The 17,544-nt window shown below is 38.8% G+C and overlaps 1 protein-coding gene across 1 annotated transcript in view; it reads right to left on the reverse strand.

Moving 5' to 3' along the window:
- Nucleotides 1–473: 473 nt before the first annotated feature.
- The window catches only part of LOC134568841 (NUAK family SNF1-like kinase 1), a 39,381-nt gene continuing 22,310 nt past the window's right edge, over nt 474–17,544 (reverse strand). Inside the window, exons 3-7 of the mRNA XM_063427528.1 lie at nt 17,127–17,278; nt 13,330–13,395; nt 3,842–3,961; nt 2,725–2,857; nt 474–2,310 (exon numbers count right to left, since the gene is read on the reverse strand). Of these exons, the coding sequence (XP_063283598.1) occupies nt 1,346–2,310; nt 2,725–2,857; nt 3,842–3,961; nt 13,330–13,395; nt 17,127–17,278 (1,436 nt within the window). The 3' untranslated portion in view covers nt 474–1,345. The remainder of the gene's footprint in view (nt 2,311–2,724; nt 2,858–3,841; nt 3,962–13,329; nt 13,396–17,126; nt 17,279–17,544) is intronic.

The raw sequence follows: 17,544 nt of genomic DNA on the forward strand, positions 1-17,544 counted from the left end.
TTTAGCTGAAGTGTTAAAGGAAAGCTGTGTAAGTCACATGCAGGGGAGATGTGGCTAGGGCTTTATAAACAAAGTGATTTAGCTCCTAAATGGCAAAGGATTGAGCAGTGAGACTGCAGGGGCATGATTTATACACAAAAACTACTTCATTAAGCTAAAGTTGTTTTGGTACCTATAGGTCTCTTTAAGTATTTATATATTTTCTTAAAAGACAGGATATGAAGTTGTAAAGTGATCAGTTTATTGTATTTGATAAATGGAGTAATCTTCATTTTTCACCCAGTCATAATCAAATATAGTAGCAGTTTAAAGTAATAACATTGGTTTCTAGTGCTGTATTTCACTAAGAAAATTTGTTTTTAATCAAAATTGCAGAATATTTTTTTCCATTGAGATTGTGATTCCATTGTCAATTCTATAGTGTGGACTCTTTGACAGACAGCATACAAGGGTAAATGTGAGAAGAAGGCCGATTGCAAGCAAGAAGAATGCTGGCTGGATTTAATTCCAATTCCCAGATAGTCCATAAAGTTTGTTGCAGCAGTGACTATTTGTCTCTGACTACTGGGTCACTGTGTTTTTTCACTGTGAGTTCCAATTATATTATTTTAAACAACAACAAAAAACACACATTCATTATTTTCCATATTTGTCCACTATGAAGGGTTCTTCTAGTTGTTTTACAGGATAATGCACCTATTGGTTCTACTTGTAACCAAGGAGCTTATGAGGCTTTGCCAAATATGTGCCAGACTGCTTTCTTTTCTATTTATATTCATGTCACAGTAGATATATTTTTTAGTGTGTATTGATATTTATTTATTTATTTAGTTTAGTTATTTGTTTATTTAGTCAATTCAATTCAGTGGCACTTCCACTTTTGTGACTTGGTTTCCTTCTGACTTTAAAAAAAATAAATACAAAAATTCCCTGTATCTCTGTGCACTTACGAAATAACCATATGATAGTCAAATCCATGAAGGGGGTGCACACATCAAAAATACACAGTTACTTAAGGTGCAACCAGACCGGCCTGGCGAGATCCAAAATCTGAGCTTCAGTATTAAGAAAGAAAGATGTCCAGGCACTCAAAGAGCCGTTAGTGAGCAGTCTTTATTGACTCAAAGTTATGCTCTCTGCTGGCACCTTTACCGTTCTTCATACTGTTCTTCAAATAACTTTATTGTTATTTATAAAAAGGTACAACTGTATTTTGTAAATTGTGACAGTATTTATTAAAACTAGTAAAACATTTGTAAAATATCCAAAACAATGTCCTGTTGAATAAAGTACTTTGTGTGCATCCAAGGTAGTTATCAATTTTTGGATGATGGTGGTACAGAAATCATAAGTGATGCCTGCTGTTGCAAAAACTATTTTCAAGTTTGTTGGATAAAGTATCTTCTTCCTCTGAACTATAATACTTGTTCTTTGAATTGTAAGAAAAAAGCTGGCATTTTGTCTCAGAAGCCATATCGAGCAGGTCAAATGAGTCACTGGAAAGAAAACTGTCATCGCTAATGACACTTGACGGCCGGCTTGGACTTTTCGCTGGCCCTACATTGGAAGACATTGTATCTTCTGAGGAGTCAGAGAGGGTGAGTGCTGAACACTCAGCAGGCAAATCCAGGCTTGTAGAAAATCTCCCATTCCTTTTTAGGATGCCTTTCCTCCGCTTCGCATGTTTCTCAGGTCTCTTTTTGTCTTCCTGTACATTGAGATATGCTTTCTGGTGTTCTGGTGACATGATCTGTTCAGGAGAAGATGAATAGCCTGATTCCCTTTCATTAGTTTTTTTAAGAATCCCTTTTTTTGGCATCTTTAAAGTGCATTCAATAGTGACTGGATTATGTGGCCCAGAAGTAGACTTGGTCAATGTTTCTCTGTTTAGTTCTAAGCAATTCTGAGAAAGACTTTCAGAGAATGTGGAGGAGTTAAAGAATGAACTGTCAAAACTGCTCCTTTTTTTAAGGATTCCCTTTGGTTTTGGGCTTGGAACTGTGAAGTCGGATTCTTGTTGTGACTGAATTATGTCATTTTCTTTTTTGGATTTTCTGAGACACACTTCATATTCTTCTACTTCTCTTGATTGGACTCCACTAGGTTTTTTGTTCAACTCATTAAAACCAGGTGTATTTTGACATTCAATATAGCGGGCCAAAAGAGGGGAGTGACAATTGGGGACAAGATCACAGTCACATACCACAGTGTCATAACCCCAGTTGACCCACCAATGATGAGCAACATCTTCAATCGTTGCTCGATTTCTTGCATTAACTGTCAGCAACCAATCTATCAGTCCACAGGCCCCTACATGGAAATAAGACACATTATAGTACTTTAAATCGTGTCCAGCAGTGTTAATTATGATTAGAAAATTATGCTTATTCACTAAATACCACATTGTAGAGAACTTCAACATGAATTGCAGTTAGGCTGTAATAGTTCAGCTGTGACTATAGCTACTTTGGAGAATTTCACATCAGCTATTTTGTTCGGAACTTTTCAGCTAGCTTTTCAATTCACTATGAAAACCCCATATGAAATTATTGTTATTATATAGTAATTAGAGATAATGAGAAAACTAGAACGGAATCTGTTTTCTTTGAGGAGCTTGCTTTCCAATAATTTTAATAATTTTAAATTCAGCGTTATGAATACTAATGATGTTGTTTTTTTTTCATTATGTAGGTAAAGAGTTGCATAGGTATTTAGTGTAATTACCTGAGAGATGAGGTGGCTGCCTGTGATCGCCAGAGCTGATCTGTTCTGCAAGGGTCTTATAGCTGCTGTTGTCAAATGGCATGCTTCCATAAACCAGTGCATAAAGCAGTACCCCCAGGGCCCAGCAATCAACCTACATCCAAGATAAAGCATATCAGAACTACCTAGAAATACTGAGGTACCTTCTGGTAGACTTATTTACAATGGGCCTATTCACAAAACCAGTAACTAGGCCCAAAACTGCCAATTTGTAAATGCAAATGAATGTAGAGATGTAAAAACACTCAACATATGTCAAATATACTACAAATCCTACACACATTTTACTAATACAAAAAAAATCAACACAAAGAATATAGAGATAGTGTAACACTTAAAATATACTGGGGCTAACATCGCCAAATTCTATAAATTTTCCAAATAATGAATTTTCCAGCTTGTCAATTTTGGCCTAATCTGTGTAGCACCCTTGTCAATCCCTTAAAATGCTTGGTTTAGTGAATAAGAGCTTGGTCTACAACGGGGTTATATAAAGTTTTAACACAAGGGGTTAATAGCAATGTAGAGATTAGTTAAATGGGTATGAGAGATAAAGTGAAATAAATGGTTAGAGGAATAAAGCACACGTGGGTTGACAAAGAGAAGATCATCTTCAGAGGTGTTAGTGAAAGACAAGAATACAAATATAAACCAGAATACACACCAAATTTACTATCAATATAAATGGAACTTTATTTACAAAACAACATAAAAACCCAGCATACACAAGGACAAACAAGAAGTTATAAGGATAGAATACAAACATACAGTATACACATATGAATCAATAGCCTACCAGAGTAGAACACAAGTCACGAAACCCACCCAACATTTTGGCACACCAAGGTGCCTTTCTCAAGGGAAAAGTGAAAGACAAATATACACGAAGGAAATAGGCAGACTAGTAAGCCCAAATGTAATAGTGGCAGTTATTCTTCAGAAATGGAATGTAAAGTCAGCAGAGTTATTCAGGGTGGTAAAGCGGTGGCATGGATGGGGGAGGGGAAGATGATCAATGATGCACACTCCCAGAGAAGTGAGGATTTAGTAACTACCACTTAAGAGACTGAGTACTTACTTCAGGTCCTTGGTATGGAATACCATTTACAATTTCTGGGGATGCATAAAGTGGACTTCCACAGTATGTTTCCAAGACTTGGTTCTTCTGATAAAGGCTCGACAATCCAAAATCTGCAAGCTTAAAATAAAATAGTTTAATTATTGTCTTGCATTGTATATCTTAAAGGTATGTGAAAAAGCAACATTTGCTAAGAAATGACATCTCCATTTCACTATTGTATTTTATAAGCACTTTGGCAGCTACAAATGTCATTGATCATGCATGCACAGTCATATATATTCTGGACACAACAACTTAAATAAAAAAATAAAAAATTTTCGTTAACAATTTAATGAAAAAGTCTGTAGGTATCCTGAAAAGCACTGGACCAAGTATTTCATGCAAGCTGAACATTCATATGCAAGATCAGTTCCTTGTTTTGTAAATTTCTTTGGACCAAGACTTGATGAAGAGGTTGTTTTCTTAGGTTTGTTTTGTTGTCTATATATATTTTGTTTTATTGCTGCAACTGTTTCATTTGCTTTTAGTCAACAAACTAACAGGATTACTTCCCACTTTTCTAGCGATGTGATAATATCCCAGGCCTTTCATTATGGGACTTCTATTAGTTATTCCTAACCCAGTCCTCGAGGCATACCCACAGTCCTGGTATGTCCCAATGGGGATACTAAAAAATACATATGGTATTTCTTAAGGACAAAGTAGGAAACTACCATTCTATAAAATAAATAAGTACAGTGTTCCATTTGGCCCCATTACCTGTGTTTTTCACATTTTACTGTCCTCATGTTGCTGATTAAACTTTAGAAATGCTCCATGAGCATATACTCTTATCTACACTGGGCCCACCTATTGTGGCTTTGTGTCCTGTACTGCTTGTATATGCATATAGTTCCCATGTGTCATCGCTTTATTGTCTGTAACCACATTAGGAAGAAAAAGTAAACATATGATTTCCTGATACATTTTCCTTTACTTCCATTTGGTTACAGCTCCTGAAGTCCTAACACTAATTGTGTTTGGGTGCTGGCACTGTACTTTGTTCTGACATTCCTTTCTTGTTTCCTTCCCCACATTTGCAATGTTTTTGCTTCGTGGACTTGATTCACACGGAATCACACGGAAGAAGATTATTTTCTTGGTTAAGCATTTTGTTATTCTGTCTGTGGCTGATTGCAGTGCGGCCTTCTGTTATTTATGAATCTTAATATATGCTGATCAAAGATCCCATTTGCAGGTTTTCAACTAGTTTTTGGACCTAAACCCAGCATACATGACTTTCGTGAAATGACTGCTTCATGGCAGATGTTGTCAAACCTTTTGCAAAACAAAAACTCGTCATAAATCAAATGTTTTTCGTAAGGGATTAAAGGGACACTACAGTCACCAAATCAACTTTAGTTGAATGAAGCAGTTTTGTGTATAGATCACACAAAACTGCTCACTGTTCAATTCTCTGTCATTTAGTGGTTAAATGACTTTTGTTTCTGTTTATGCAGCCCTATTCACACCTCCTCTCACTGTGACTCACACAGCTTGCATTTTAACAAACAGTTTAACGTTCAATCAGATGTTAACTTGCTTTAGAATTTTTCTCTCCCTTGCCGTAAATGTAACTTTAATCACATACAGGAGGCCCCTACAAGATAAGAAATTCCAAATGTAACGAATTTGCAATAAAGGAAGTGTAAACCTTTTTTATTTCATTTATTTTTTTAGTGATGGTGCATTTATTTATTTATTTGTTTTTTTAATTTTTTATTCTTGATCCAAAAAGATTTTACAGACATATAGGCATTGTACAAGTCAATATACGTCCAAGGAGTGAGATATGAGAATCAGAGTATACAAAAGGAAAACGTCATTGCATATAACACGGGTGCATTTTACAATTAAGAACTCTGCATAGAATTTTATATAAAATATTATGTAAAACATTGTACGTAATAGGGATCACGGCCCATGTATTGGTCTGTAGACAAGGTGCAGAACGTCTTTAAGACGTTTGGCTCGATCGGGACCCATTTGTATATCCTAATTGGGGCATGTACTTGTGCGCTGGCCGTGTTCCAGTATGGAGTGGAGTCACTCTCCTCTCCCTCCATGGGGTGGTCTACCTAGTTTGGATTTATCATGTGTTGATCAAGATACATATCAGCATATAACATACAACATATAACATACAAAGGGGATAACGTATACTGTAAAGGGAAAGGTTGTCTAAACTTAACATATTGCATTGTGTTTTCCTGTTGCCTGGGCCTATGGAAATCTCTGTGGTGGACTTAAAGGACCACTCTAGTGCCAGGAAAGCATACTCGTTTTCCTGGCACTAGAGTGCCCTGAGGGTGCCCCCACCCTCAGGGACCCCCTCCCGCCCGGCTCTGGAAAGGGGAAAAGGGGTAAAACTTACCTTTTTCCAGCGCTGGGCGGGGAGCTCTCCTCCTCCTCTCCGCCTCCGTTCCTCCCCGTCGGCTGAATGCGCACGCGCGGCAAGAGCTGCGCGCGCATTCAGCCGGTCGCATAGGAAAGCATTCATAATGCTTTCCTATGGACGCTTGCGTGCTCTCACTGTGATTTTCACAGTGAGAATCACGCAAGCGCCTCTAGCGGCTGACAGTGAGACAGCCACTAGAGGAAAAAGGGGAAGGCTTAACTAATTGATAAACATAGCAGTTTCTCTGAAACTGCTATGTTTATAAAAAAAATAGTTAACCCTAGCTGGACCTGGCACCCATACCACTTCATTAAGCTGAAGTGGTCTGGGTGCCTAGAGTGGTCCTTTAAGGCAAGTGAGGGTTAGTGTGAAAGATTTCAGTTAGTAGGGTCTTGGGTATGGGTGGTCGGGGTTTAGTTTACTGTTCTTGTTCTGGGTTGTCCCTTAGGAATCTGCACCATGGAGACCAAGTAGATTTATTAAAAATTGTATTGTTTTTTCAAGGAGTGACAAATTTCCTCCATTATTCTGGTGCTTTAAAACTTTTGAATCCAATCTCTAATGGATGGGGGGCATGCTTTTTTCCAAAACAGTGAAATCAGTTGGTTTGCTGCTGTCAGGAAGTGTAGCAGCAGGGACGTTTTTGCTTTTGGGAGATGTGATGGGAGGAGGAAGAATAGCAAAATGTGGGGTTTAAGCGGGAGTATCAGCTCTAGAATGTTGTGGATCATTTCAGCTCTGCGGGACCAGAAGCCTTGTTTCACCAGGCAGGACCACTATATCTGTGCAGAGGTTGTGTTTGGCTGGTGGCATCTCCAGCAGGGATTGGATGCGACCTCCAGCGTCGCTAAAATCCCCATAGGAAAGCATTGAAAAGCATTTTTAATGCTTTCCTATGGAGAGGTCTAATGCGCATGCTTGCCGCGCATGCTTGCCGCGCATGCGCATTACGTCTCCCCAGCCGGCGGGCGGGATCAGTCTCCCCCGCCGGCTGAAGGGGAGGAGCAGCGGCGGAGGAAGAGGCAGCGACGTGAAATGGGAATGGGAGGGAGAGGGGACCTGCAGTGCCAGGAAAACGGATTGTTTTCCTGGCACTGGAGAGTCCCTTTAAGGTAAAGCCAAGTTCCTTCGGAAGATGATTCAGTTGGGTTGTTAGTAGTATGGAGTACATAGTGGATATCAGTTTCTTTTTGATGGAATGTGTCCCACAGGTATGTTTGAAATTAGTAAGTGCGCGAGATCCCTTCTGTATGTATGGCCCTGTACGGACAAAGTGGGATAATTGATTAGTGGAATTTCCTCAGTGGTGAGTGGTTTTCATTAGGGAGGAGTTAGTTTGACCCCTGAGTTGTCAATTATAGCCAGGGGCAGGTATGGTGTAGATTGGTAGTCTTTGTAGGTTGTTCCAGTTTCTCCTGGTTTAAAGAGTGGGTTGTGTGATAGAGGCAATGGGTAAGGTGATTATCTCTAGGTGATGTCTGATGTGCATCCACATTCTCAACGTGGGATTAATGGCTGGGTGCGCCGGGTGTTGGAGGAATTCTTGCCCTGATTTGTGCCATGGTATGGTGGAAATGGGAACCCGGAAGAAAAAAATCTTCAAGTTGATGCCATTATTTAGTGGAGCCTGTTTCTGACCAGTCGTATACCCCAGCTAGTAGAATAGCGGTGCGATACAGTTCCACATTAAGGAAGCCTAGCCCACCACTCTCCTTTGGTCTCATGAGCTATGCATAGGGCAATCTGGGGTGCCTATGTGACCAGATAAAGGTTGTGAATGTTTTACATAGTATGGTGAACAAGGTTTTGGGAATTGAGATGGGTAATACCTGCAACATGTATAGAATTTGTGGCAGGATGTTCAACAGCAGGATATTCACCCTGCTGAACCACCCAAAGTGTGGATCATTCCATGAGGAAATGTCCATGTTAATTGATTGTATCAGTGGGGGGAAATTGCAGTCATACACTTGTGTCAGTGAGCTAGGGAGTTGGACCCCTAAGTATTTGAGGGATGATTTAGCCCATGTGAAGGCATTGTCCTTACAACAAGGATTGTTGTAAGGGCAATCTGAGCGCATGCGAAATGGTTAATGGTAGTATTTCGCATTTACTAAGGTTAGCCTGCAAATTAGAGATGCTGCTGTAGATTGTCATCTCAGGTCTGAATAACATATTGTCTGCAAAAGCAGATATCTTGTGTTCTGCCTCTCCGACTTGGAAGCCATGTATTTGGAGATTGTCCTTGATCCCTTGCAGGAAAGGCTTGAGGACCAGAACAAATAAAAGGGGGGTAGGGGGCATCCCTGTCGCGTGCCGTTGGCAATGGGGGCATGATCCGATAGTTGGCCATTGATGCATAGCCTGGTTGGAGAGAAATACAGTGCTCCCAGCCAGTTTAGCCAGTTTGGACCAAAGCTCATGTATTCGATCGTTGCTCGCATCAATGTCCAGTCTACCCTATCAAATGCCTTTTTGGCGTCAATTGATAGCAGTAGGTGTGTGCCCTTGGAGAATTTGGAGAAATGGATCAAATTTTGTATTTTTGTCGTGTTATTTTTTGCTTCCCTTCCTGGTATGAAGCCTGATTGATCGGGGTGTACCAGGTCGGGAAGGAGGGGATGAAGACGGTTCACTAGTATCAGGAAGAGCTCAGAGGACAGTGCTCCCTTGCCACCAGGGCCGGCACTACCATAACGCGAATAAGGCATTCGCCTGGGGCGCCGACCTACAGGGGGCGCCCACCGGGAGGTTTTCTGATGGGCTGCCCTGCTGCTGTCTGGGGCTGGTGTGCTGAGCAAGCGGCTCCTTAGCCAGCATTATGGGTTCCCCCAACACAGCCATTCACCTGCTGGGCTCCCTCTGCTGCTTGCCTGCTCAGGAAACGGGTTGTGATGTAACCCCAGCACCCAAGCAGAGCACTCTGCTTCCTGCAGGCAGGGGAAGTCAGTACATGACCTGGTATCCCAGCTGCCCCCTGCCTGTGAACACCGGAAGCTTTCTGAGGGGGAACAGAAAGCAGCCAGTGCTTACAGTGCACGGCTCTCCTGCTCCCCCCTGCAGCCTGAACCTCTTCACAGCACCCAGGTAGGCTATGGGGGATTGTTTATTGTATGAATGGTTGTAAATTGATGTGTGTGTGTATGTGCTAAATTGCTGTATTTCTGTGTGTTAATAAAGTGTGACTTTATGTAAAGTTGTGAGTTTGTGTTTGAGTGACAGTGTGTGTGTTAGTGAGAGTGTGCAAGTAACACTGTGTTAGTGAGAGTGTGCAAGTGACAGTGTTAGTGAGAGTGTGTAAGTGACACTGTGTGTGTTAGTGAGAGTGTGTAAGTGACACTGTGTGTTAGTGAGAGTGTGTGACACTGTGTGTGTGTGTTAGTGAGAGTGACACTGTGTGTGGATGTCAGTGATGGTGGGTGTGTGTTAGTAAGACTGTGTAAGTAAAACTATGTATGCCAGTGAGTGTGTGTGTGTTAGTGAGAGTGTGTCTCTTTTTTCTCTAAATGTGTGCTTACTATGTCTCTCTCCTAAATGTCTCCCAGTCTCTGTTTCCTACATATCTCAACAGTCTCTCTATCCTTTCCCTAAATGTCTCCCAGGCTGTTTCTGTTCTTTCTCACGGTGTGTCTGCTTTCACTTAAAGGAACATTATAGGCACCCAGACCACTTCAGCTGATTGAGGTGATTTGGATGCACTGTCCCAGGACCCTTAACCCCGGAAAAATAATTATTGTAGTTTTTAACAAACTGCAATGATTACCGTTCAGGGTTAACTCCAACTTTAGTGGCTATTCATGGGGACGTCCAGCATTACGCAAAACCCCATAAGAAAGCATTGTATAATACTTTCCTATGGGAAATTCTAATGCAGCCTTTAAATAGTGAAGGTGGAACCAAACCAGCGCCGAGGGACATCAGAGCTGAACCCGGGTAAGTGACGGAAGTTATTTTTTTTTACCCCTTTTGCACCACGAGGTAGACAGAGGGGGGAGCTATAATGTTTGTTTTCCTCTTTACTGCAATTCAGAGTTTACTGAATAAATCTCTGAGGGAATGTAGTTCTATTCATGAGGGGGCCGCAAAATGGATTGTTGCCTAGGTCCTACCTGCCACCTGCCCGTAATATGAGCAGCTAACCGTCTGGGGGGCCCTGAGGTGGCCAGCCGACCAGCTCTTGAGCCCCCCCATGAAAGAAGCTAACAAGGCATCTGCCAGGGCGCTTGCGAAGCAGCATTTTTTGCCGCCCCCCTCAAAGTGCCGCCCAAGGCAAATGCCTTGTTAGCCTCGTGGAAAATACATTGCTGGCATTTCTTAGTTCTGCATGGTCATTGACTTCAGTGTGTCAGCATTCTGGGAGATGTATGCTCTTTTTGTCCCTCTCTTACCTGAATAAGCAAGGACAATCAGGTAGGAGAGGGACAGGACACAGGGGTATGTGTTACTTTAGTAACAGGCGTGATGGTCACACTGTTAATACTGGACAGGTGGTCAGTATTAAGTTTCTTTGTCCTAAAGCAGTTAAATCTATGATTCGTCTTTATGATAAATTATATATTCATTGTTTAGTAGAACACTACAGTCACTCAGAACATTTCATCTCAATTAAGAGCTCTGGGTGCTGTGGTCCTGTCATTTTAACTCTGCAATGTAAAACATGCCCATTTTTATATTTTCCTGACGGCCACTAGAGGCGCTTCCTCCTGCAAACCAAGTAAAACTCGGTCTGGGAATCAAATGATTTTGAGAGCAGCATCTGATTGGAGGAATACAGTTTTTGGATGAGATCGTGGGTGAGATCAGCATGCTTGCTGACATCACCGGAGGCAGAGCTGGAGGCTGCAGTGAGGGAGTCCCACTGCTGGAGTTGAGGTAATTAATATTTATTTTACTTATTTTTTACACAGCTGGGCAGAAGAGAACCTATAGTCCCTACTATACTACTTTTAAGTAGATACTTGAATTTTAAACAAATTGGCCTTTCCCTTTAAGTTCCACCTATTTTATGCTTACAGTACAGATCTACTTTAAGGACTGAAAGATGAAAAGTTGATTTTGACAAGCGTTACACATTTTAAGTCATTTAGACAGAATTAATTAAAGTAAACTGCTTTTGGGACATAAAATTTATTGGACTACTGATTGACAAACTTGTGTTCATTACCATGGAGAACATAAAATTAGATCTGAAGTTAATCCTCCAAAAACTACATTTTGTTTCCTGATGTAAAAAAATGTCAGTTTTTGTAATTTAAAAAACTAGATTTGAAGATACGTCTAAGGAAGCGAGAATACTTTGCTGGTAAATCACTCACTCACTGCATGCTTTCAGGGTCATAACAATCCCAAACTAAAGAGAATAATGTTATTCCCTGAAAAATGAAATTACATGAATGCTAAGCACTTCCTGCTATTTACCAGAAATCTAACGTATTGCTGGAAAAGGACCCAATCAAAAAGTGTGTTCTTTTTTTGTTTTATTTTGGTTTGTTTTTTTCCGGTGTAGTACTTAAACACAGACATTCCCAGCATTCCTATTCACAATGTCAAACCTGTCGTACTTTCCTTAAAAGGAGAAAGTAACAGTAGGATGCTGGTCAATCACTGACTTTTGTTATATTTAGAAATCATATGAATTTCAATGCTATTTCTGCTTAGATACACTTGAATGGTTTGATATGTGAAAATTAGGTTAAGTCTTGGCTCTGGCATGGTTAATCTTTTCCCACAGTTTATCACAGCTGAGAGCCTGCAGGCTCAGTATGAAGCTGGCTGGGTTTCCAGCTGAAAGGCCATTAGTAGCATTCCAACAACTAACAAGCAATAGACCAGTCTGGAAAGTGGGAGACTGAGAATGTTTAGCACATCTAAATGCTCGGGTTAGATACACAGTAGTGATACGGCTGCTTTCCTATGGTGGGAGTTTCCCCTCAAGGCATTGCCAAAAAGATAAATACTCTTTATTCCATTATACTCACACTGTTTGTCTTGTGATATGAACCTTAACGCCAATTATTTTATAAGGTTAAAGGGTCACCAATCCAATAAATGTAGTCTTTACATCTGGTGCTGCTATAACACATTAGCAAAAAATAGAATTTTGACTTTTTAATAAGCATATAACAGCACCCATGCTGAAACGATGATTATTATTTATATTTCTAAAGGACGAAAATATTCAACTCTGTCATAAAACACTCTGTCATAGCACTGCTAGAGATGAAGATTGGGGCACTACCTTATTAACATAAAGGAAAAATTGATTTTGGCCAAATTACTTCTGCTGAAAATAAAAATTTCATACGGCCGAATTCCACCCATAAATATTATAACATCTAGCCATTGTGCATTTTGTTTGGTTCCAGATTTGGCTCAAACTCTGTCAAATTGCAGTTTGTAATGTTGCAAATCTCCAAGTCTATTGCAGAGAATAGAAATGTGGCAGTGACTAGTCACTACAAGAATAATTCACACCTCTTAATTTGTCAAACTGTCTGTTTGTAGCAGTTCAGTTATTAGTTTTCTTCTTATAAAAACTGTTATCTAAAATGCAACTTCCAGAAACGTGTGCTGTGTTTTCTGATGATATGTACACCTGTGTTTTTAAATACAGCAGGTTAGGATGAAGGGAAACAGAAAGCGATGACGTATACAGGTACAGCAATTAGCCATAGAGAGAAGTACTATATATTAGAGGAGGAGGTGAGGCAAGATTGCATACTGCTGCAATTTATTTCTTTATTTGCAAAACTTAAATTTAATCAAACCCCAAGCGAAAGAAGATACAAAGGGCACGTTAAAATGCATAAAACTTGTGTTGGGGCCTGGATTGTCCCTTTAGGTCACTTTGGTGAATATGAAAAATTAACTCACCATGCACAAAATATAAATACAAAGGTGTTTCAGGTGTATTGTCACTGTTTGAACTTTTCCCTTTGTGTCGCTATGTAATGGGAAAGCTAAACAAATGAAATTGAAAAATTGCAGAACAAGAATTTCAGAAATTTGATATCCAGTGACCATCTATACTGGAGGGCATTATGCTTACCTTTACATTCAAGTTCTCATCCAGTAGGATATTCTCCAGTTTTATATCACGGTGGACTATCCCATTCTGAAAAGAATAATGAAATAAAGGGGTTTGGGTTAGAGGTTATGGTTGTAAGAGTTGGATGTAATGGATTTTGTGAATTAGGGTATTATTCTTAACATAAATTATTTAGAGATCAGATACTGTGGGAGAAACAGTGATTACTGCATGTAGCCTTCAATTCAAACTCACAAAAATGAAGCATTATCACCCTGAGTAGCGCCATCTTTGTCATTAGATCATAAAGATGTACTAAAGAAACACTGTAGTGGTTATGGTGTCTGTAGTGCTCTGGAGCCCACCCAATGTAAATAGTCAAATAATCTAATGTTTTGACTTCTTACTTGAAATCTGTCAGGAGCAACTCTTCCCTCTCTGGTTGAGCAAAACTGTGGCGGGGTTAGCTCATTGGCTAAGAGCAATCAGCGGACACTCTCAGCCAATGAGCTGTCTCTGCACTATAGGGCTTAGATCATGAGAACCAGTTCTCAGAATAGAAGGGAGTGGTGCCTCGTGGACCCCAGGTAAGGAGTCACACTGTTAAAAACTGTTTGACTAATTGCATTGGGAGGCTGTTATGGTGTTTGGGACGTTCTTTTAAAATGTATTACAAATGTTATACATATGTGCAACAACCCCACATCTGCAATCAAATTTAAAAGCTTCTGGTTGTTTGTGTAATATGCAATGTAAGTCATAGGTAATACATTTTTACAGACAGAATTAGACGACTATCATGACATACAAAAATAATAGCATATTGATGCAACGCAGACAGTGAAATAAAATATGAAGCATCTCAATGGAAAGATCAACACAAGCATATTGCATTCCAACTGTTACCCAGGAAACCAAAATATTTTACTAGACAGCAACACACCAGCCTTTCACCAGCATGCCTGCAATGAATTATTCCAAATGGCACTGATTCAGAGAACAATAAAATATATAATGGCAAGGGTGCATAAACTTGATAAATCTTTATCATGTCTCTTATGATAAGCCTATTTTATGTTAAAATAAGGAAGAAGTTTTAAGCTACTTGAGTTCAAATATTACATTTACTACTCATTCTAATGCAGCCAGCACATGCAAGCCTTTAATTCATAGCATGAAATGAATTTGATATGCAGGACTAAACCATCTTTTATATACAGAAAAGATGCAGCTGCTGAGGACCCTAGCATTTTGGAGAGGCTCAGGGCAGGAGCTCCTTTGATCATTTAAAGTTACAAATGTTTTGTTTTTCTTTGCTGAATAGTTGATAACATACCATTCCTCAATCCTTCTTTCATTTGAAGTATGGTTGTCCAAATGTACAACAGGACAAAAAATATTACACCGAAAAAGTATGTTGATGCTCCTGGCCTCTGACATGTTTGGCTACTGAGGCATAATGGGTATAAGTGATGCTGTTTGTGAAGTTAAGTGGTTGTCATGGTGGATACACACTTAAATTGGTGCAGTGTTTAATAGGTGTAGGTTGTAATTGGCTTCAATAGTGGGTACAATGTGAGTGGTGTGTGATGAAGAATCTCATTATTCCACAGTGGCTTAGAGGTGTCATATGGATCCTGTGTGTGATGGTATGTCTGATGTAGGTATTATGTGTTTGAGCAGTTCATGTCATTTGGGTACTGTGGGTCCTATGCTGTGTACTGCATGGTATATTGATGATTTTTTACAGGGGGGGGGGGGAGCATAATTGTAATGACATCCATGCTTGGTCCCTTTTTGACAGTGTCAAAGGGGCATAGTCATTATCACATAAAGCCAGGGTGAATAGCGTTTTCACAACTATGGTGTCAAGCCCATTTATAGGATAAAGAGGTGTGGATTTCTACATTTCACATTTCACATATACATATTTGTAAAACATTAGACTTTGCAAAAAGTCTTGGTTCATCCAAATTAACTTGTCCAAAGAAAATATATTTTTGTGCCATTTCGATTCGGAGGAATTTTGTCCATGCATCTGTTTCAGGAAAAAAATTCATACAAACCAAAATGGCGGAAAATGTGCTAATGAGAAAATACTAATATCTCTATATTTTGCAGCACATGTTCCTGCCATTTGATTCACAGATCTAATTGGCTAAAAGCAGCAAACCAAACAACTATTCAAAATATGGCCTTAATCAGTTGACTTTAATAAATGACTTCCCTTTTAAAGTTTCATATTTATTAAATATCTTTTTGTTTTCATCTTTTTCAGGTATTTTTAGACTTATTGCAACTTGCTCTAGGGAACAGGCTTTTTATAATTTTCTCAAAGCATCTTCCTTTGCTATTGTTTTAATCTATGATTTTAAAAGCAAACATCTACAAATAGTTGAAAGCTTACGTTTGGAGAGACAGTGATATTTTGTCATTCTAAAATCATGAACATACTTTAAATTGCATTTCGGGTTTGTTTTAAATGCAATGTCTTGAAATATTGCCATTACCACGTTAGGTTTCTACATCATTAGAAAAACTTTGGTGAATTTATGCTCATAATAAATATCCAGTATTTAATTTCAAGATTAACATATCTCTTATACAGTTCTTAAATCTAGACAAGATATTTATTTTAAATTTATTTTAAATTTATTTTTAGTAGTAGACAGATATTTAGAACATAAATTATCTTTAGACCAGACCAATTGTAAGTACTGAATACATTTAAATGTTTTTGTGTAAACACTGTTACTTTTAAGGCTATTACAGAGTGTATGGATGAATCCCAAGTTCTTTTTAAGCGTGTGATCGGTCAGCAAAAAATTCTTAGGATGATTACCACATGCCAATTCAGCAAAGTAGTTTTTTTTTTGTTTTAACTTATTTGGCTCTCGGACTGCTTTTTAGGTTTAGTCAGTCACGGATTTGCACATTGGACAGTATTGAGGGCTCACAATTAAATGGAGCATAGGGACCAGAGCTGGATTAACCATAAGTTGACTGCTTAAGGTCCATGGGTTAGACAGGGGTCATGGGACCATGAATTTGCTTAATATCGTTAACCATCCCTTTCTGAAGAAAGAAGGATGAGCCCAAACTGGTAACCTGTCTAGGACCCCATAGGATCTTAACCCTTCTCTTGTAAGGACACTGGGTTAATCACAATCAATTAATAGTTTCTTTTAAAAATGACAACTAAAGTGACATCAAGCCACCAGTTACTGTCACTTGGTTGTAATTGAAGAAAATAAATTATACAGTCTAGTCTATAGAGCAGTGAAGTATATTTCAATTCTAATTTAGAGAGAGACTGTACATAATTCATAATTTGGGAAGTTATAGTTTTGCTGTACTTGGAAATCAATGTTCTCTGAGATATATAAACATTTCCTGACAAAAAGGGACAATATCTATACATTATCACATTAAAAGACAGAATTGAAAAAAACACATCTTTAAACAGTGTTGAACCTAATATTGCCTTCAATGTAATATTGTTGGATAGGCTTTCCAAATGATTTAATATTTTTGAATAATCTTTTAAAATTATATAATATTACTTAAAATATATAATTTTTAAATATTTTGATTTTTTTTATATATTGATGTTTGTTTAGTTTTTTTAAATTAAGTATGTTTTGAATATTTTAATATGTTCAAAAATTCATTTAAACGTTTATCCAAAAATGTTACATAATTTGGAAAGTTTATCTAACAATATTTGGAGCCATTATTTTATCAGTAATTGTGAAAGCAAACAAACGGTATGACACCAAAAACATGAAGAGGCACAGAGAGTTGGCATGCCAACTTACCTTGTGACAGTAGTGAACAGCAGAGACAATTTGTCTGAAGATCCCACGGGCCTCGCTTTCCGATATCTGGTGCTTATTATTTATGAAATCATAAAGTTCCCCATTGCTGGCATACTCCATGACAATAATTATTTTATCTCTGCTCTCGAAAACTGCCAACGTGGAAACAAAAAAAAATTGAATTTTATGGGAATGTAAAATACATAATAATGCTGCTAGAATTTAAATGCTGTTATATTTTCAGTATAATATGCTGGAAAATAATTTCAACAAGAACAGTTCACTGGAAATATGTGGCACCCAGCCTATTTTCTGTAACTAATTTACAAGCGCTCAGTAGTGCTTATGGTGCCAGGAGTGTTTTGGCACCCCCAATGTCAGTAGTCAACCGATTTTATAACGATTAGACTTCCTACCT

This window comes from Pelobates fuscus, chromosome 7 (assembly GCF_036172605.1).
Source record: "Pelobates fuscus isolate aPelFus1 chromosome 7, aPelFus1.pri, whole genome shotgun sequence".
Taxonomy (NCBI): domain Eukaryota; kingdom Metazoa; phylum Chordata; class Amphibia; order Anura; family Pelobatidae; genus Pelobates; species Pelobates fuscus.